This window comes from Cryptomeria japonica, chromosome 1 (assembly GCF_030272615.1).
Source record: "Cryptomeria japonica chromosome 1, Sugi_1.0, whole genome shotgun sequence".
In the NCBI taxonomy this organism is placed as follows: Eukaryota; Viridiplantae; Streptophyta; class Pinopsida; order Cupressales; family Cupressaceae; genus Cryptomeria; species Cryptomeria japonica.
The window spans coordinates 59,596,361-59,618,820 of record NC_081405.1 but is presented as its reverse complement, the minus strand read 5'-3'; the positions used below and the strand labels follow the sequence as shown (position 1 = coordinate 59,618,820).

Below are 22,460 nucleotides of genomic sequence, written 5' to 3'. Positions count from 1 at the left end.
TGAATGCAAAACATATTTATCCATAGAGACCTTTAAATCTTCAAAAATTTGAATATCTATATTTAATATTTGACTATCCTTGATGTTCTTTGCTTGTATATGTAGCTTCTTGGCTAACTCTATGTTGATGAAATTATTCTTTCTGCTAGGGTTTATAGAGACAACAACCTTTTCCTTTTGAATTTATCCATGAAAAAGAAAGATTGAATCTTCCTTTCTAGGAGCTAAAGTGCATGTACCTGTACCATCTCCTCCTCCTCGTCCAAGTCTTCTCCTTTGCCATATTCTTTTTCTTCTTCCTTTTCTTCATATTCTCCTCCCCTCCCCCTCTTCTTTCTCTTCATTTTCTTCCCCCACTTTTTCCTCTCGATCTATCTAGTTGATCCAAAAAAGAAATTGTGTGCGTGAAATTTGTTCCAAAGTAAACGATTTAACAATAAAACCAAACAAAACTCGATAACATGCAAACACTCACGATTGGGTCAAGAAAGTCAAACAAGCATATATTTTAAGAAAATTAAAGTATATTAGACTCCTTTTGTAGATCTGCCTATGATGTTGGATTGCATGTGTGCTCACTAATGATATTGGCAACATAATGACACTCGATTGTAAAATGAGTGAGAGAGGGATAAAAATGGTTAAATGTTGGATATATATAGTCGGGGTAAAATTGAATGGATGGTCAAGATTAGGAGATGAAAATCAAGGGTAAAGGATGATTTGGTCCTCTCACTTTATGGGATGGTGCTAAGTGGCACCATGAGGTGGGAGGAGAGAGAGATGTTACTTTGGATTGTGGGAGGAGATTTTGCCATAAAGGCAAGTTTGTCCTCACACTCTAAAGAGGGACGAATGGGAGGAATAAAGGGATTAAAAATTCTTTTGGAGTACTTTAGGGGACGAGGCCCATATGATATGCTACCAAGGCCATGTCACATGTACAAAAGCCCATGTGCATGATTTTACGGGAGGGAGTTGACCACATGTAATCAAGGATTAAGTGTATGCAAATGATTAAGGAATGGATTAGGAGTTAAGTAAAAGTGATGGAGGATGTGACAAGTGAGGAGGATTAAATAAATAAATAAGATTTATTTATTTAATTTATGCCATAGAAAGGGCAATGTAGGATAAATGGGAGAGATAATAAAATCAATGAATTTACCTTAGGACTTGGAAGAAATAAATAAAAATAGGAAATTTTAGTTAAATAATAAAATATTATGTAATTAAGATAAACAATAGAAAATTAGATGAATCAAGGATAAATTGACCAAATGCAAGTGGTCAACTTTAGGTGTCTACAAAAACATCTTCATCTAATGGCTCATACCATTGTCTAGCTTCACCTTTGAAACAACATCGAAAAGATGTTTTCCATACCATATATTTTTCATGAGCTATTTTATAATTGTATCACCATTCTAGTGTATCTCCAATTCCATCAAAAGTAACAATCTCCATTGAAACTAGGGTAATTAAAAAATGCTTTTAATAGATAACCATTCTATGAAATCCAATTGACCCACCAAAACATGATATAGTTAGCCTCGTATTAAAAAATGAAATTAATAGACCCTTGAGGAATTTTGATGGTCTTTTCAAAAATGTAAAATTTTTAGATAAATTCTTTGATTTGCAACTTGGAAGGCAAACTTATGAAAATTCATGAAATTGCAATAACTCTCAAAATATTAAATGATAAAAACCTGATTTTCGGACTAGAGCTTCCTTATATGATCCTCCACTCCAGTAAAAAAATTGCTGCAAAATTCGTAGCAGTTTGGAAGTTATAAGTAAATATTTAAAAACTAGGGTTTTGTCTTTGTTTGCCCAAACCGTAGCTTTGACACCACTTGATAGGATCCACACATGATAATGGAAATAATATGATGCAGAATATAGATCTCACACAACATGAAATATTTGTTGGTCAATATGCCCAAATATCGAATATATGCAAAAATAGAGTATAACCTTGAGGTAGAGTAACACCATACAATACTCTTACAATAGAAGCCACTCCACGCTATATCTCCAAGAGACCCCAAATACAACATCATACCCCACACATATCTCTTACAATGATAATCACCTTCCTTTTTTTACACCATCTAATAATACAACGAAAGGGTAAATCCTAATGATACAAATTATTCACATGACCCAATATAACCAATTTAAGAGATGTGTGCCACATGTCGACATCTCCATCCACCTAAATACCTTACAATATCATATCCCTAATTACATAATACATGATTTTGGGTTTCGATTTGTCCATACACAAATATATAAAAATAATAAATGTATACATATTTGTAGTATTAATTAAGTTTAGAATACCAATAAAAAAATCACTATAAAAATTTAAAATATTACAATGTCAATTAGTCAAACCCAAATGCCCTAATAAATACTTATTATTCAAATTTCAATGTAAAAGTTAAAAATAATAATGCCAACAATTAACCATCAGGCTTCAACATCATATGGGTCTTCAAAAAATATATTATCTTCATGAATATTAGATGATGTTGGTATTGGTATATTAGAAGAACTGTAAGTAGTGTGGCACTCATATGTCTTCTATTTGATTCCTTAAGTGTAACATGTTGGAAAGTGGAAGCAGCTGAGTTAGCATGCTCTAGCTTTATATCCCACATCCTCGTGGCGCCTTTCTTGTAGTCTATTTGTGTGAAAGGTGTTAGAGTATTAGGTGACTCTACGACACCCCAGAATCACTAAAAGACCAAAATAACTTCCATAAGCGGCAAGAAAGATTGCTTCACAATGCAAGATTGATGAATTGCTAATGGACATGAAAATGTACATGATGAACCTTGCATATATAGGCAAGGTGAAATGAAGGATTAGACAAGATGTTGACAAGTGTCATAATCCTATGGAAATGATAAGTTATCACCCACATAAGGTGGACAAGTGATGGTGCGATAATTCCCCTAAAGGTGGGAACTCCACTTATAGTGGTAATGTTTTTAAAGTGGTCACTAAGAAAACTTAAGTAATAAGTGTAATGTGGACCTAGGTGAAGACATGACTAGGTACAACACTTAATTACACCAACAAATGGAGGCACAGGTTGGAATATATTTACTCAGTCCTTTGCATTTCTTAAGTGTAGATGGTTGCACTTTATTGAGGGATGGAGTGTGTGTTCCAATTCGTCTCAGATGTAGATGAACTAACAATTTATTAAGACAAAGTTAGAGAGTTAGAGTTATAAAATATAAATTATAAATGAAACTTTAAAGGCAAAAATAATTAAAATTCATAAAACTTTTTCATGTCCCCTCCATGACATCAATATTTACACCATCACTGAGTAAGTTAAGAAACAACTTCACAAAGAAAATTGTCTTATTTATAGGACTCCACAATTTTCTGTGATCCAGACCAAACCAAGACAAATAGCAAAGGGGAAGGTAATGATTTGTATCCCATCGGGAAAAAGCAATCTAACTCAGCACCAGTACATAGGTTGATAGATACACAGCAACCACTTTACAAAGGGACATATAGCTATTGTTGAGGAGCGATTCCAATTAAGGCAGCGATTTTAATAACAAATAATGATGCAGCGATAAGACTTAGATGCATGTAAAAGGGTCATGTTTAAATTAATACATGTTTAATTAATTAGTGATGGGGATATGATTACACCCAAACAACAATGAGTTGGTAAGGGGCAAAAGACAGTATGAGGAGACACCACTCTTGAGGGGGCTGTGACCTTAAGGGAAAGACATAACCCTCTACCCCGATGAAGGGCTATAAGAAGAACAACATTCAGCATATAAGGAGCATTGAGAGGATTGAGACTGATAATTTATAAGATATTAATACTCAGGAAGTGCGATTGACTAAGACAGTTGGTATGAGTTCTCTATGTGCAACATAATAAGTGTTGTGCCAGAATTTATATCTCTGCCTATTTGTAATTAATTATTAATATACTGCTTGTCATAATTGATTATACGTACTCTTACATATACCAGTCTGATTTAATAACATTCTGCAGTTAATTGTGTGTTACTGTATTCCTTCATATTTTTTGGGTGTTTCCAGCCATGAGGGAAATGGGTTTGCAAGAGGGGTATGGTGAAGGGGCATTCCTCTAGGTATGCCATCTCTATGAGGGGACTAGATGGTTCCATGAGGCCAGGGGTGTACAGAGGATTCTGCCCTTGGGCCTAGAGGAGATGGTTTCCAGGGCACCCTGTTGCAACCTCTTTCTCCTATCATGGTGTATAAATACAAGGAAACCAATCATAGAGAGAAGAAGGTTGGCAAGATGAGGGGATAACGGAATGGGGACACCTCTCTGGATAGACCACCTCATTTGGATGGCATGTGCCACACGAGGCCAAGAGGGATGGTATATTTGCTCTTGGGCCTAGGGTAGAGGGTTTGAGACACTGCATCATAGTCACATTCTCCCATGCTCTCCTATGGTTGAGTCCTCCAAGACATTTAGAATGTTTAATGATTGAATTGATGATTCTGCTACTGATTATGATAATCTGATCTACTGTTCTGAATTCACTAATCTGGTTTACTATTTTAATCTGATTTCCTGTTTTGATATACTGTTCTGATATGAACTCACTAATCTGTCTACTGGGATTATTGTTGTAACAGATTTTTTAATCTGCTTGTAGGGCTTCAGTCTTGTGAACGGTATTCTCTAAATCCACTTATTCACTTGGAAATCAAGAACTAGGGCAAACTTAGGGCATACCCAATTAGGGGACATTACAAACTAGTGATAAAAGTTGGATGGCAAAAGGTTGTAGGTGTTAGAATGCTTAGCCATGGAAATATTGCCAATTGTGAGTGTCCTTGAATTTGTTGCAAAGAGCTTCAATACTTTGACCATTGGAGTATACAAAATTAAAAAACTCATTCATCATTACATTTGACAAATTAGGATTAGGGAAGAGCATTCTAAATGTTTTGTTGTACCCTTTGTTGACTTCAAAATATCTGTAAGGTGCAGCCTTTGTGGGCACAAAAAGGATTTTATTGCTATATTATTTTGGGCTCAGTTCAAAGGTAGGAAGATGTAACAAGATGGTCATTTTGTTCCACTTGCTTCAATAGTTTTATGCACTTGTTTTAAAAACTTGTCTTCGAGATCTCACTCTTTCTCATGTATGATGGTCTTGATCTTCTCAATCATTGAGTCTATTCCATCATATCTCTTTACCAAAAAGGGCTTATCCATGTTAGTATAATTGATCATACTAATAATGGGCTTGATGAAACTAAGGTTAGGTATTAGACACATGTAATGTCCCCATTTTGAAATAGCAAACAATAAAATAAAAATAAAAATATAAAGAATAAAATTAAAATAATTAAAGTTTATTCAAGTTTAATGAATGGTCAAAAGGCATGAAATGAAAAGTTGTGACTCCCTCAAACATGGGGTATAAAAGGGAGAAGAGAACTTCATTGGAAGGGGCATTTTTAATCAATAATTAGAAGTGCAGGTCTGATTTGAATAATAAGACAACAATAAGGAGACATGACCCTTTAAATGGATGTCTCTTTCCAAAGAGACGTGTCCTCTCAATAAAATTAAGGATTAATGGAAGAAGAAAGGAATGAGAAGAAAATAAGGAAGTGACTCTTTCAAAGGGGAGATGTGGTGAAGGGTTGTGACTCTTTTGAAGGGTAGTAATTGTGAAAGGTTGTGACTATTGCAAAGGGCAGACATGGTGAAGAGGTGTGACTCTTCCTCACATTGGGAGATATATAAAGGAGAAGGTTTCATTTAAGTAGGACATCCAAGGGAGATCAATTTGGAGAATAATTTATTATTCTCAAAGACAACAAGAAAAGTGGTGACTCAAATCTTACGGAAGGTCATGACCCTTTCACCTATAAAGTATAAAGGGGAGATCACTCCAAGCAAAGCTCAATACATCATCACTCAGCAATGCATCAAGAAATCCAGCAATCTATGAATCAGCAAAAATCAAATTAAACAATCTATCAATTAGCAAGATCAATTCAACAAAGTGGAAAAACAAGCAATCGAAACATCATCAATTATCAATTCACATCTTTAAATCAGAAATCAATCATCATATGTGTTTTAAGGAATCAATCAATTCATCATTCAAGCATTACTCTATCGAATCAACATTTGTTGAATCAATCACTCATTCGAATATCAATCATTTTACAACAATCCATCAGTCAAGGAAAGCATTGAATTAGTATGGATGCTCATAAAGAACAGATCAATCCATAATATATCAGCGACCAGGCCATAGATTTGATCAGAGATTACTATTTGTTGCAGCCAGTAACTTTCTTGTTCATTGTGGGATGCATGAATACATGTTTAAATATGTACGCCTGATATATGCAGAAATATAATTCTTTACATATTAATATAGGATAATATATTTGGCACATAATATCATATATATTAGACATAACTAAAAATATGGATTTCTAAATAGCAACAGTCAATCATGGAAGGTGCAGAAGGGAATACAAGGAGGGGGAATGGCTACTAGGCACACCACCTCATATGAGATGGTGAAAGGCCACATGATTGCATGAGGGAGAGAATATCCGCTCTTGGGCCTAGGGTAGAGGATCACTTTGGGGCACCCTATTGTAGTTTCTCCTTCAACCTCTACACTGATCGATTGTTGGGAAGAACTCAAGGGAGTCTCAATCATAAGAGGGTGAAGAAGGATGGCATGATGAAGGAGAATGGCTGTTGATGTCCCACTGGGTACACCACCTCATATAAGATGGCGGAAGGCCACACGAGGCCAAGAGGGATGGGATATCCACTCTTGGGCCTAGGGTAGAGGATCTCTTTGGGCACCCTATCATGTCTCCTTATCCCATGCCCCGTTATGGTTGAACCCTACATAGTAGATCAGATTGTTATATGTTTATGAATATATGTTTTAACCCTTGTAATGGATTTATCTTGTGGATTATATCTTCAATATTTGCCTAACATTATTGCAGGTGTCCAACATGGATATTTATTATCTTATCCTTGGGTAAAAATTATATCTCTAACTATATTATGTTCCTTTTTTTATTGGATTTGTGAATTTAGGGCAAAATATAAGGTGATCAGGAAAAGGGACATTACAACACAATTCTGCCAAATGTCATCTAGGATTATACACTAATATTCACTGCTCTCTAAGTGTTGGGTTGCCTTTGTATGGACCAATTTTGACTATTGATCATGCTAGAAAATGCCTCCCAAGCCTTCACAAATTATCTCAAAATGATTGTGTTTGAGGTGGTTTGACAATGTATTCAAAAAGAAAAAATAAAAAATAAGAAAGAAAGAAGAAAGCACAATTAAGTTAAAAAGTTAAGTTATTAAAGTGAAACATAAATATCAAAATTTTATAATTTTTCACTTAACTTCAACAAAAAATTTCAGAACGATTTAAATATACTATATAACACGTGGTGATAGGTGATGAATATTTGGATCTCTTTGGCTTTGGCATACACTTATTTGATCTAGTCAATTTTGGTGCCAATCTAGATCAACAAATTATTTTCTATGCATCATCGATGATGATTAAACCTTTTAAAACACTAACTATCCATCTCCACAACATATTTGCATGGGTGTTCAAAGGTTCAAGTAGTAGATCATGTGCATAATCAATGATTCTCACCAAATCCTTATGAAACAATAGTAGACTAGCATAGGTACGAAAGAAACTTTGAAATTAGAGATTGGGTCTTTCTTAAGCTCAACCATACACACAATTATCACTCAAACAACAAAAGGGAAACAAGCTATACCAAAATCCTATGGGCCTTACAATGTAAACTATTGGATCAGAAACTTGGCATCCAAGTTGGAGCTACCCCCTTTTTGTGGGTTCATTCAATCTTCCATGTTTTATATGCCTAAAGAAGGTTATTGACAATCAAATCGCAGCACAAAAGAACTTAAGCTTTATATTTGGAAGGATAAATCATTTGGAGCCAGAAGTGGTGCGTGATTGGTGACTGAAGAAGCTATACACTAGGGATGATATGTAAGGATCTAAGAAAGTCATCAAAATACTCCCAAAGACTCAAGGACATGTCAAGATAAACAAAAGAGAGGAAAACTTAAAAGGGCAATGTTGTGCATTTTCATTCCTAGAAAAAACATCATCAACTTCATCAAAGTTCTGATATCCCTATATATTTGTATTCCTCTCGAATAGCTATGTAATGTATTTAAAAAGTGCCCAATTTTTAGTCTGTATGCAAAAATTATGGTCTCCACAAGCTATAGGTCTCTATGAATTATGAAGGGGCAGTTTTGTAATTCTCAGTGGCAATTTTGAAACCGTTGGTTTGCTCAAGTCAGTGGATTTGTAACAGTGGTAGTTTTATTTCTGTCAAGCTGCTGTTTTATTTTTGACTTTCATTTAGAGTGATGGTGTAACCCTGGCGTATGCCTTACGAGATAGTCATGTCATGAGAAGTCAAGAACAGTAGAAGAATGTCTGGGATGTCACCAGACTCCAGGAAAACACTGCGAAATAGCAATAGTTCCCATTTTGTGGTCTGTGTTCATGTAATTATCAATCTTTCAATGTTAATAGAAGCAACCACTCATTTTTTGGTTCCAAACCTCCTTTTGAATTGATTGAATGAAGGAATTTTTTGGGGAGAAAAATTCAATCAGATGAGCGTGCATCTATTGTTATTTATATATAATATCATTATTTTTTATTGTAATTGTCTTGCCAGAAACACTTCCAAATCTGATTCCTTGTTAAGTGCATAGCGTGAGATACTTTTGCTGGAGTTTATATTAATTTTTTTCATGCTTCTAGTGACTGAATTATTTAATTGTGAAATATGTCAGCACCCATTGGTGATTATCCAGCTGAAATCATACCAGAATGGGGACGGATGAAATTCTTGGTCAATATTTTGAGGCCATCGAGTGCAGCACTGTCAGATGATGGTACATCATGGTTCAGCACTCTTAAGAGAACTGGTGGTGGCTGCAATGATCTTATTTATAGTGGTCACATGCTTGTTGCCGTACTTACAGCAATGGCCTGGACAGTATGTCTTTGTCTTGAGCATCCTTCCATTACCCAGTTTGAACTTTCTTAAAGTTGCTTATTATGATCATGCTCAAACTGTTGCTTGCAGGAAGCATACCCAGGTTGGACGTCGGCAGGAATATGGTTTCTAGTACTGCATAGCGCCCAAAGGGAAATACGCGAGAGACATCACTATAGTGTTGATTGTGTTGTGGCTATATATGTGGGTATTTTGTTATGGAGGACTATCAATCTTTTTTGGTCCTCAAAGGATCGATCGAAAACATTGAGATTAGAGCAACTTGCTCAAATTGAAGGAAGGTTGGTTCAGGCAGCTAAAGATGCTGATCTAGAGAAGGTACGAGAGATGTTAAATGAATTAAATAATCCTATTCAAGGCCATAATCCAGCAAAACGAGTCCTTTGGGGATTTGCTACCGTTGTCATAATTTTCTCACTTGGCATTGGACTTTTAGCCTTTACGTTAACCGCAGATGGATGACTGTTCCATATAGATATTGTTTTTTAAAATAGCTTATTCTTCTTTTGAATTGTTTTGCGGCATGCCCTGCTTATTGTACCCTTTCGACATGGAATCATCATAAGTTATTTCAACTTATGGTGACTAATTTATTTTAAAATCTCTATGCTTGATATCCCACGTCTGCTTGCCAGCAAACCTTTCAATGGTAGGAATTTTCATATTGCTTTAAGAGAAATAAAAGATTAGAAAAAGACAATTAGTTTAATTTCCAAATTAATTGTCCTCATATGATAAATGCTGCAGAGAATGAATTGGGGTATCTATGTCATAGAATTGTCATATAGTTACTGCAGTCTGCAACCATTCCGAAGCAGAAATGTGTTCTAGTTCATGCAAGCTCCAAAGTAGTTCAATAAAAGGCTGAGGTTTGGTTCAATGTTCCTGTAAATATTCCTTTCTGTGATATGCAATAATTGAAACAAGTGCCTTAAAGACGAGAAACACTCTATAGCTATCTGAAAAACAGTTAATTGACTTTAGTTTCATCTGATGCCCATCGCAGCTCCACTGTTTTCAGAGGAATATAATAAATCAACAGAGGACAAGCTAAACCAAGTATACAAATCTTTGACGAATAGCTGTTGCTATGTCAACACAGATAACATGTAGTGAGTTAATTGTAGACTTCTCATAATGAGAAACTACATCTCTTCTAGAGTGGCTTTAATTTATTTGCATCCTCAACCTGTACTGCTAATGAGTCACCTATACTTGGGATGAAAGCTATTAGAAGCATGATGACAAGCAACTATGCTGAGTCCTGACGGATCTAATCCATAGTAGGAATCTAATAGACAATGCACTAAATTGTTGGATATACAAATACTTGCAGAGATTTTATGAAATGAACCAGGAATAAATAGTGATAATAGAAGACAATTTGAGGAAAAGAACTTATTTCCTCGTAATTAATATGAGTCATGTCAAGTTAGAACTATCTTTTGAGAAGAAGTATAATAAAGTAAGTTAATTGTTTTGTTTATTAAAAAAAGAAGGTAGCAATCATTGAGAATAAATGTGAAGCTAACACTGATTGTTGTTTGTATGTTTGGCATATAACAAAATGGAAGAGATATTCGAGTAAGTGATGTTAAGCTACGAAGCTCTGAGTTTTTCATTGGATTAATTTTTATAGATAGTTTTAGCAAAAAATGAACAATTCTAATATAGAAAAGCCGTATGAGAAGCATTCCATCAAGAGGTTGAGAGGTCTTGCGAAATCAAGCTTACAAAAGACAGATGTTTTATTTCTTGAAAATTTCTTTAACATTAAGATTTTTTAATTTTACAAATTCAAGGATTTCGGTCCAGTTTTAGGCAGTAAAAATTTGCCAAATAGATTTCCATATCCTTTCAACAGAAAGATTTTTGTTCTTGAGAATTTCATTAATTTTACAAATATCAAGGCTTTTGTATGGCTGTTGGGGTAAAAGTTTGCTGAACAGATTTCCATATCCTCTTGCCAAGAAGATTTTGGTTTTTCAAAATATTTGTTATTGTTTACATTGTTAAAATTTACAAATTTCAGGCGTTTGGTGCAGTTTTGGGCTTAGAAGTCAGGCAACAGATTTTGATATCCTTTCACCCTGTTGCATGCATAATTTTTTTTTTTCAAGTTTGTCTTGAGCTATGGTTTCAAAATTATACCTGCCACAATGTGGCATATTAGTTTATCAATAAATCGGGAGGATTTTTTTTCGAACAGCCACCTAGATCAGTCACTTACATGGTGAAGCAATTATTAGAGTAATATTAAATGATAACTTTTACAATATACTCATCTTAACGACATAAGTGAATTTACTGTTTATAGTGTTTAGGGAGTCCGGTCATGTTTATCCTTTTGTATGTTTATTTAGTTTCATCTTCCAAACTTTATATAAGGAAATGAATCTCATTGTAATCAATATCCTAATATCTAATAGAATAATGATTTGTTGTGTTTCATTGGATATTATAACATGGTATTACAGTATATCACTGAAAAGGTTTGCACTTTTAAAGAAATTACAAATTAAAAATTGTGGTCAAGTTTTTCTTAAAAATGTTGAACATTTGCAATGAGAAATCGCAGGCATCAGAATAATAGAAATCGTGTCTGCTTTTGCAAAAAATGTGATAGTTAAACAACATAATTGTGGTTTTTATTTTTGCTATGCAAAATTTGATAAGAGTTTTAGTGTTCTTATTTTGCAAAAAATGTGCGACATGTTCTTTAAATAGTCAAGAACCAATGACCTTCAACAACAAATGGTTTTGATGAAGATGCAGAGGAAAGATCAACAGCTTTAAATAGTCAAGAACCAATGAACTTCAACAACAAAGGGTTGTGATGAAGACACAGAGGAAAGCTCTACAGCTAGAGAAGGCAAGCCAAAGTCTAGTTTTGCAAATTGCAACTAGTCCACTTGGCAAAGTAATTTGTGGTAAGGGCTTAAGTTAGGGTTTTTGATTGGAACAATTCAACAGTTAGGGTTTAGATCCAAGGTAAATATTTTTTTTGATGTTTTTATGCAAACCAACATCCTAAATTTTTATTTAAAAAGTAGCAGTTTGGCAAGGAGGTATCGGGGTTTGATTTTTTTTTGTTTCATTATTTTGGCTTCTATATTTTTTGAAAATGGAATTTTCATAATATAAATATTTTGGCTTCAATTTTCATACTTAGAAAGTTAAAATTCATATGCAACTGATGCACAAGAATATGTGGTGAATAGTAAATGGAAAAGAGAAACTTCCCAAAGGTGCTATTAAAGTATTGGAATGGCTAAGTAGATATGATAAAGCCAAAGCCATTACTGGTCTTGCCCTTTTCAATTTTGAGTTACATCATATTGATTTGGTTAAACCATTAAAGGAATCTTGGGAGAATTTGAATACACTATTTGGGGCATTCATGATTAATGCAAAATTTTCTATAAAGTTTCAATTTTTAAAGTTCAAGATGATTGATAGAGTCACCATGTCAAGCTAGATGAATAATATGAGATCTCTTCTTTGACAACTAGCATAAGTCAATGTTGCAGTTGATGATGAGGAAACTAAAGCCAATTTACTTTCAAAATTTAGTAGTGCTATCTTTCCTTTTAACTTTCTTCTAGAAAGTGTTGAAGATATGGGTTTAGCTCTCCTAATTGAAGAAAAGAGACCTATTGCAAGAGATATAAAAGACGATCATCAAATTGAGGTATGGCATTATACACAAATCATAAAAGATTGAATTAGGACAAAAGATGAACAAAAAAAGGCTAGTATTACAAGGAAATGGGCCACACAACTTGGAATTGTAGAATTAGGGCAAATGATATTCTCAACGGAAAGCTCATAGAAGCTAATATGGCTATTGTTGAAGATCCTCCAAATGTTGACAATGTTTAAGTTGTGATTGATGCATTTTAAAGAATCTCACACTTTAAAGACAAGAAGGAAACTAGTGTGGACAAAGCTATGAATGGATGATTGTCTAGTTAGCTTGGGAGTTTGTGGGTCATGGGAATCATACCCTTTTGAGTGTTATGAGACAACTTGCTGGAGCTCTATTTGTGTAGATTAGCATGGTTGGTTATGCATTGGTTTAGAGGTTCGTGATTCTAGGGTTTAGGGAGATGGTAATCCTAGAACTTGAGAATTCAATTCGGAGCTATGCCTTTATGAGGGTTATGACATAGTTTGATGAAGGTCTACTTGGTTGAAGAATTGTTTAAAAAGAAAAAATTCTAAAGGGTTCATGGTTTTGAGTGTTTTTAGTTTGTTTTGTTTCAATGCAATAAACCTTAAAGCTTGTATTAGAATAATATTAAACCTTAGCGACTTAAGTGAGTCTACTATTTTTAGTTTGTTATTTTTAGCACTTAAAGTAAGACTTGTCATGTTTATCTTTTTGCATGTTTATTTGGTTTTATCCTCTAAACTCTATAAAAGGAAATGAATCTTATTGTAATTGGTATTTTGATATCTAATAGAGTAATAAATTTAGTGTTATATTAGTTTTTACAACAACAATGGCTCTTGTTGTGTTTGCTTCAAATTTCTAATGATCATATTAACATCGCAGTGCATAAGTGATTCTCTTCCATTTGAGATATGTAAACAAGGTAGTTATACCATATTTTGTCTTTAGCAAATAGATATATTCATTACAAAAAACTCAACAAACCACTAATTTACACTTATATCACTCAATAATGGATGCCTCAACAATATTGAAATGCAACATAAACAATGTGTCTTGCTCTTGCAAACTCTTGTTCTACGTTTTTGAAAACGTCTTCTCTTGCATTTCTTTGTCTATTCTGGTGGCAATTCTTGCCTATGTGCATGCTTTGGAGCCACTAAGAGTCTCCATGGGGGTTTTGGGTTACTCTACTATTTTGTTTGGCTTCCATCCTAGGTCTTCTTCTGTTGTTCTCGGTGGTGTGGAGGCATATGTTTCTATTGGGGTGTGTGATAGGGGCTCTCTCTTGCCTTTCGCTAAGTAGTTGGGCTACTTTGCTAAGCTCCATTTTGGGATTTCGTCGCCTCTCAGAGGCTTGAGCTTTCTTTTCTCTAATGGCCCTCCTTTGGTGCTTAGTTTTGTAGGGATTGTTTGTCTTGGCGCGGGGGTGGGGTTGCTCAAAGTTTTGCCTAGGTTGTTGGGCTTTTTGTTCTTCCTCTTTGTTTTCCTCCTTGTACTCTCCCTTGTGCCAATTCCCCCCTCTAGGTGGTATGTGGAGAAGATGTGGCTGAGAATGAAGATTTTTACCAGCGAATGGCTTTGGTTTGTAGATTCTCTAGTCTTTAGTCTTTCCTTTTGGATCTTCATCGTTGGGTTATGGGTTCTTGGCGGCCTCCCAAGGTTGTTAAGATTAAACTTTTCCCTTATGCTAAAGGATTCTTTATTGCTGCTTTTTCTTTTTTGGAGGATAGGGATTTGATCTTAGGGAAGTTATGGTCATGGGGAGAGAATTCTCTCTCTCTCTCAAGCCATGGACTTGTTCTTTCAACCCCATTTCCAAATTTCTTAATATGTGTTTGATGTGAGTGTGGTTTATGAATCTTGCCCTTTAGTTTTATGATTGAAGCTATTGAAAACTCCATTGGCCGGTCTTTGAAGGTTGATGATTCCTTTTCCTTCATGGGGCATTTTACCTTTGCTCATTTTCTGGTGGACATAGATATCTCCTTACCTCTTCATAGTGACGTGGTTTTGATGGTTGGGGATCAACCTTGGTCTCAACCATTGGAATATGAGGGGGTCCCCTTTTGTTGTCATCGTTTCTTCAATGTTGTCCATTTAGCATCAGGTTGCTCTTGAGGTCGTAGGAAAGCTCTTGCTTCTTGGTGGTTTAACACTTTTTATGATCATTTGATTGTTGAGGATGCTATTTCCTTAAAGGTTGCTTCTTCTAAAGGTTTTGATGAGCTTGTTTCAGGGTTGTCCATGTCATGTCTCGTAGACCCTGTGGTGGCTCCTTCTTTGAGCTCTTGCGCTTATGTTCTGATCCATTCTTCTTCAACACATGTTGAATTTTGTTTTTCTTTCTCCTTGTTCTTTTGTTGTACCCCTATCTTCCTTTGTTTTCCCTTTTGATGGGACACTTTCTCTCTCTTCCCTTCCTGGTGGGATTCTAGATGATTGCATTGCTTGGACTGTGGTCCATCAACGGAGAAAAGGTAATGTGTCCTCTTCTCGCCCTCTTCTTTGAGTTGAGTAAGAGTTGTCTTTGTTTTAGGTCAAGACTTCTATTTCCTATTGATTTAAAGTTTTGGTCAAAATATTTGCCTCTGCTTTTTCTTTGGCTTCTTTGGATGTTTCACAACTTCTGAGATCCCTCTTTTCCTCTTGGTAGGCTACTATTGAAGGATTTGGGTCTCTCCCAAATTACCTAATTAGAACAATATTGAAATGCACTATTTATATAAACAAAGTTCCTAGAGTCAACCACAAAATGGTACTCACAATAGTTAACTTGTAGAAAACACACTTCTAGGTGAAAAAGTCTAGCCTAGGGAACAATGATTATCCATTTCATTTTGTCAAAGTAAGTATGCATTTATGAGAGCTTTCTATGCATATCTACATACTCCCAAAGTGTTTGAATCACCGCAACAAGTACACAACAATGAAAAATTAGGCCAAATATTATCGTACAATAAGAGTGAATCCTTTACAAAATGTAGTTTCATATTATCCTCCCAACAACAATAAATTGAAAGACAAAGCACCCAAATTGGAGATGAAAAGTTAAATGCTTAACATTCTAACTCAGCTTGTATAGTGATGTATTTGGCTAAGTTTACTTGTTACAAAGTTGACTAGGGTGAACACATGTTCACTACTTCGCACAGTAAAGTAGTTGGGGCAAACACACCATGCTAAGCACTTCAACAATCTTCTTTGATTAATTCCTTTGGAAGCCATTTTTACATACGTATTCAAAACAAAGCGTTACTTTTTTTGAAATCGCACAACCATTGATAGGAATCGAGGTATGCGATCATATTCAACGTTTTCTTTCATTGTTACACCAATTTTCTATTTTCAACTGCATTTATGAGGTCAATATTTGATGTAGGAGCATCTAAGCTCACAAGCAATCTCGCATCCCCAATTTTTTTTTCAAGTTCAATTTTTGCATTTTTGGTGTAGGTTTGAGCTTCAAGAATTTCTTGTGGAATGTTGCAATGATATCTATTTATAAAGATTTGGCTTCCATTTCAAAAATCAAAGGTAACTAGGCTATTTAATGTGACTATATTGCATAGTTTCAAGGATTTAGGGGTTGAAGGAGTTCATTAGCATGGTAGAGGGAACTTGTAAAGTAAAATTAATTAAAATTAAACCATTTCACTCAATTTGGATGCTAGGGAAGTGTGTATAAGGAAAGTGAATTTTCGTAATCCATTCTTGTCTTATTATTTTAATTTATGAAGAAAAAGTTAATGATTTTTAGAAAATAATTTATGATTCTTCAATTTCCAATATTGGGTGAATAAGCACAACTTGGTTGATGATTTTATTTATTTTTCAAAGATATCTACAATAGCAAGGCATTGAATATTGTGTAGCAAGTTTGGGTGCCATATTTGGAAGCATTTATTAATGAATTTTCAAGACATACAAAGAAATTTCAAAGGTCAATTTGTTGGAAATGAAAAGGCAAATTTGGGTGGCACTTTTTGGTGTTTCACATGTTGGAGTAATGAGGATATTATCTAATCAATTATTTAGTTAAGTCCTTTAGTTACTTTATTCACTTAAGCTAAACTTAAGTTCTTTTTACCTTTATTAGATTATGCTAATAGTAGCTTCACTTAGTTGAGCTCATTTTTAGTTCTTTGAGCTAATTTTACTTTTCTAATTTTAGATTAGGTTTCTCTTTCTTTCTATAAAAACAAGTCCTTATTCATTGTAAACTATCCAATTTCTACAGTTAATTTAATTATTAGATTCCTCTCTAGATCATTCTCTCTCAAAGTTGCATAGCATTAATCACAACGTTTCTCTTCAGATGTGATAGATTTATAGACTTGCGGAGTTGAACAAATAACTCCAACATGGTATCAGAGCTCCAGATATGCCAAGTTCCTGTCCATATTATGATACGTCTAACCTTGAGGAGAAAAATTGGCCCATCTTAGAGGAAAACATATTTTTGGGTTATCTCTACAACTGGGATTAACCATTTGGGTTGCTCTTAGTTTGCCAAGATTTGTCAAATTTTTGCAAGAAAATTAAGAAACAAAAAAAAAGGCAAAAAGCAAAAGGAAATTAAGATTTGGCCATAAGTTTTTCTCATATTTTTTTTGAAAAAAAATATTTCTAGGTTTTGTTAATAGGCCCAAAAAACCATTGAAGCATTTGTTGGATTTTGCATTAAATTGGTATATTTTCTTGAAATCAAATCAGAAGGGTCGTGTCAATTGGCTCGACTAGCTAAATAAACCTATTTTTCTTTTTGTCATAAATTTTTCATATGGTGTCGAAATTGGGCAAATAAGATATCATTGGAAAGTCGGGTCTGAGTTTGAGCCAATGGTGCTATATTTTTTACAAATTTTACTTCTAGTAAATTCTATAGGCATCTGAAGTCATATCTAGCTATTTGCACTTGGAGGGCTATATCTTTCACGTTTAGACTCTATTTTTCTTGATTCTTGTGGCACCAAAATGCTAGTTTAGTCCTCTACATAGATCTTAGGCCCTTTTATCTAGAATCTTCACCAGGCATCTACTATTTCAATCAGATTAAGATCTTATCTTTTGGGTTCCTTTCTTGATAAACGTGCAAATTTATGTTTCCATCTGTATTCAGGGTATATATTTTTATAACAATTTAGAGATTATCTTGAAAAGTGAATCATGTATAGGGGTTGTAGATGTAGATATTGTGGGAGTAATCAACATGGACATACATGGTGTCCTCGTGTCTCACATAATTCTATTCAGCTCTTTCTTAGAGTGTCTTTGGTCCATCATATGATACCACTTCAAAATCTCAAGTTGTTACTTCACATGTAGTGATAGTTGTACCTTCATTGATTGAGATTTTTATTCTTGTCAAGCAAGATAATTCATCTTTTTTTGGTGATTCATTGAATACTACTGGTGAATCATTGCAACAGGTATCTATTTGTCTTCCTAATAGGAGTTCTTATTTGATAGACATTGCTTCATCATCTATAGATTCTCACATTTCAGATTTGGAGGACACATTTGAGGTTTTTTTTTTCTATGATGACATTCATGGCATATCTATTGTCACGTCATGTTTGTGTTTGGAGATTGTTCAGAACCAATTTTCATTGGTTCCTACCTATTCCTATCCAGAATGGGAAGCATTCCTAAATTTGTAATTGGTTTATCTTTCTCCCAGGGGGAGAAATGTTGTTTGTAGGCATTAGATTGTATTTTTTCTCCAAACACTCACCATTTCTGCAAGATATAATACATTATGGGGGGCGATGTAGTCTCTCCCTTTTCTTCATTTGGGGGGATACTTGATTGTATATACATGATGTGTGTAGTCCTTGGGGGTATTATTGAGTCATCCACGTATCATCATTTATTGTTGTTTACAAGTCATCACAATGTGGGCCACACTACAAACAACTTCTTCCGAGTAGGAGTGACCCATAGTCATCTTATCACACCATCATGTTTATAGCTAGGCTCATATTTTTGTATCCCATGATAAGCCTATAGTTAGAAATAAGTTACAACATGGATCATGCTACCAAAAGCCTTTGTTGGAACAAGATTGAATGAATTGGCAAGCTCAAAGTTATGATACGTGTCCAAGTTTTAAATCATTGTAGCCTGAATATTTCTAGGTTTCATAACATACAATATGAAGATGGGTTGGGGCAATACGGCCCATGGATTTCTTTACACATGGTATGATATCACATTCTCACAAATTTAAAGTGGGTTAGCTTCTTGAAGCCTGTGATGGTTGAAAGAGATTTGATCCATTAAAAAATCGCCACATACTAGTTGACAAAAGTGTATCTAATGAAGAGACTGGGTCAATCTTGCTCCATGACTTAAAACCTGAGCCCACCACTTCATCCTTTAATGCAAACCTAGAGAGTACATAAGAGACACAAATCATTGGATCAAGGACACACATCGATATCTCACAAACCTATAATAAGAGGGATCCCTTCAAAGGATAAATTGTGATATAAAGAATACATATGTTGCAATCAAAACATTACTTGTGTATGCCATCTTGGAGGTTGGTGGGACCATTTCTTGTGGCTAAGGAAAAAAGAATGTTCAATCACTCTTTGACTGAAATGGATACATGTTGACATCTCACAAATTCACAACTTGAGATCTTTTGATTGAGGAAAAATTGTGATACACTATGGGAGCTTGAAAAAATATCAAAGTTCCATGTAGAATATCATGATAAAGTCTTAAATCATCATGCACTAAGGGGAAAGGGACAAATAGACATGTAACCTATTTATAGATATTAACACATGGCATGATCTCATGACATTGTGGGTAGGGGCTTTATAAACTTAAGTAAACTGCAATAGGTAAAGCTTTAGTGATGTAATGAGATAATGACACTTGAATCTTGCTTAGATAAAGGGCAGGACCCACAACACATTTTCTTTTTTCATAAACTTAATGCAACTAATATCGTATTTGTGTTGGCTAGGAACATTGAATCACTAGGAAGAAGGGGATGATAGATGCACAAAAAGGAAGGGCTTAAGTTAAAACTTAAGTTACTGGCATCTAGGACTAGAAAGTTAACATAAAAAAATGTAGAACATAAGACAACTAGTGCACATAAAACCTATGATTTATGGACTAAGGCAAGAAAATACAACATCGGATGATCCTTAAACCTTAGTTTTGCAAGCGTTCTACTAGGTGACATGAAATGCCAATAACTCTAAAATTAGGTGCAATAACCTCAACTTGATCTCAAAAATACTCAGGGGGCCTGTAGGATCAATAAAAAAATATTGAGGGGGTCCTATAGGATCCAGCTAGCCATGTTGAGGGTGGTTGTATGATCAACTATAATATCCTAATGTCCCTCTATACCCTATGAATTTTTATGACCATGGCTCCTTTATCTACCAAAATATTGTTTGAGATTTGTTAATATAACATCAGGAGGTAGCTTTGGCTCCACTCTCTCTGACAGTTCTCTCGCCCTTGCTGGTTTGAATGTGCATTGGGTAAAGCATAAGCTATGGCTCACTCTAACTTTTCTCTCTCCAATGGTTCTCTTGCCCTCGCTAGTTTGAATATGTCAGCTCCCTCTACGGGAGAATTCTGCTCCCCCCTCTCGTGTGTGCTGGGTCGGTTCCATTGTAAGTGGTGGAAGTTCTACAGTTTGCACAAGTGCAAATGTTGCTCCTGTTTCCTAGACCCCTTTTCCTCTTGCATCCATGCCCTTTGCGTTAGGTGGATGTCCCCGTCACATTGGTACTACTGTGGTTGCCATTGGTACTTCTCCCCCGACTGTGACTGTGGGTGGTGTGGACACCCTTCCTCTGATCATGACTTGATTTTGGGCAAGTTATGGGCTTGGGGAATTTACTCCCTCTCTGTTAAGCCTTCAAACAACTTATTTTAACTCCCTTATTGTTCAACCACTTAATGTGTGTTTGGTTTGGAATCTATTTCCGAATCTTCCTCTTCATTTGTAGGAGCACTCTTTCTATGAGGCCACAATTGGTAACTCTATTGGTCGATTCTTGAAGGTTGATGATGCCACGTCTTCCATGGGCCACTCCACCTTTGCTCGTATCTCAGTTGATATTGACATATCCTTTCCGCTCACTAGGGATGTGGTTCTTATGGTTGGGGATAGGCCTTGGACTCAACTGTTGGATTTTGAGGGGGCCCCCTTTCGATGTCGAAAATGCTTCACTAAGGATCATTTAGCTTATGATTTCTCCCTTTCGCGTCACAAGGGTGTTGCTACTTGGTGGAAGGATGCCACTACAGATCACTTGATTGTCTACGCTTTTGACTCTGTTGACTCTTCTTAGGAGGTTGTGTCCTCCCCCTGGGATGATGTTGTTCCTCTCATTACGGATGATGTTGGTGTTGATGTTGTTATTGTTGTCCCTATGGATTCAACTCCTGTTGCTCCTATTTTGCAGCTCCGTTCCACTCCTACCGAAAATGCTCATGGTGCTATTTGTCTATAGCAGCCTATTGTTCTGCAACAGCCTGCAACTGTTTTGCAACAACTCTCTACTGGCGCCTCTGATTGTGTTTCGACGAGTTCGTCCCCACTTGATCTCTCCTTTGATGGTCCTAATGACAATATATCCTTGACTGTGGTTTTTTACAAGAGGAAGGGGAAGTCTTTTCCCCTCCCACAAACCCCTCCTTGTTAGGACTCAGGTGTCTCTCCCCTTCCTTGATTGAGGTTCTGGGTGTTTTATGGTTTGATAGGGTTTTCTTTTGGCCTATCTGACTGTGTGTTTTCAAGGTTTCCCCCGTATTTTGTGGTATCTCTTACCGCCTTCGACCTGTTGTATTAAGGGTCAACATCCTTGTTCTTGTTTCTTTCTTAATCAAAAACATCAAGAGGTAACCCATGATCATTGCTCATAAATTGGTATGCATCTAATATATCATTAGTGAGATATGCAAGAAAATTACAAAAAACATCAACCCCATTCATTCATGCCACATCAAATGGAAAAGGTAAATCAACATGAATGTAATGATCATAGGTACTAGATGTAGCCTTAATGTGTGCAAGGCTAATTTGATAATGTAATAAATATCTACCAATGTGATTAGATGAGATCTAATCAACCTCATTTGAAATAGTGGAAATTTTCTAAAAAATACCACATCTAGAAGGGATGAGTTTTGAATTTTTTAGTGTTCTTGATTCCAAATGTTTTCGAATAACAAAAAGGTTTGACCTATTGGCAACGATGCAACAAACTGAGAGGGGGGGTGAATCAGTTTGCACCAAAAACTCACTGCAACTTAAACCATAAAATAGATCTAATAATTAACAGTTAAAGCATGAAACAACACCACATCAATAAAACACAACACTAAGATTTTTGACATGGAAAACCCGATTAAGGAAAAAACCACAGTGGGAACCTACCCACAATGAGATAATACCCTGTTAGGAGTAAATGTGGATATTACAATGGGAATGCACATGCATTCAGGCACACTGCCTAGAGTTCACTGCTCAAAATAAGAAACCCAGAAAGGTTACAACCTTAAGGGAAGGATCACTTCCTTACAGGAAGTCTCATTGACTTACAAAAACATTCGGACTACAATCTGGATTACATGAATTGCGAATTTAGCATCCCCATTTGCTTGAGTATAGTTCCGG

The 22,460-nt window shown here is 35.4% G+C and overlaps 1 protein-coding gene across 1 annotated transcript in view; it reads left to right on the top strand.

Annotated features, from left to right (window-relative positions):
- LOC131063219 (protein PHLOEM UNLOADING MODULATOR) overlaps positions 1 to 9,739 on the top strand; it is a 31,458-nt gene extending 21,719 nt beyond the window's left edge. Inside the window, exons 3-4 of the mRNA XM_057997010.2 lie at positions 8,897 to 9,102; positions 9,193 to 9,739. Coding sequence (XP_057852993.2) covers positions 8,897 to 9,102; positions 9,193 to 9,585 — 599 coding nt within the window. The 3' untranslated portion in view covers positions 9,586 to 9,739. The remainder of the gene's footprint in view (positions 1 to 8,896; positions 9,103 to 9,192) is intronic.
- The last annotated feature ends 12,721 nt before the right edge of the window (positions 9,740 to 22,460 follow it).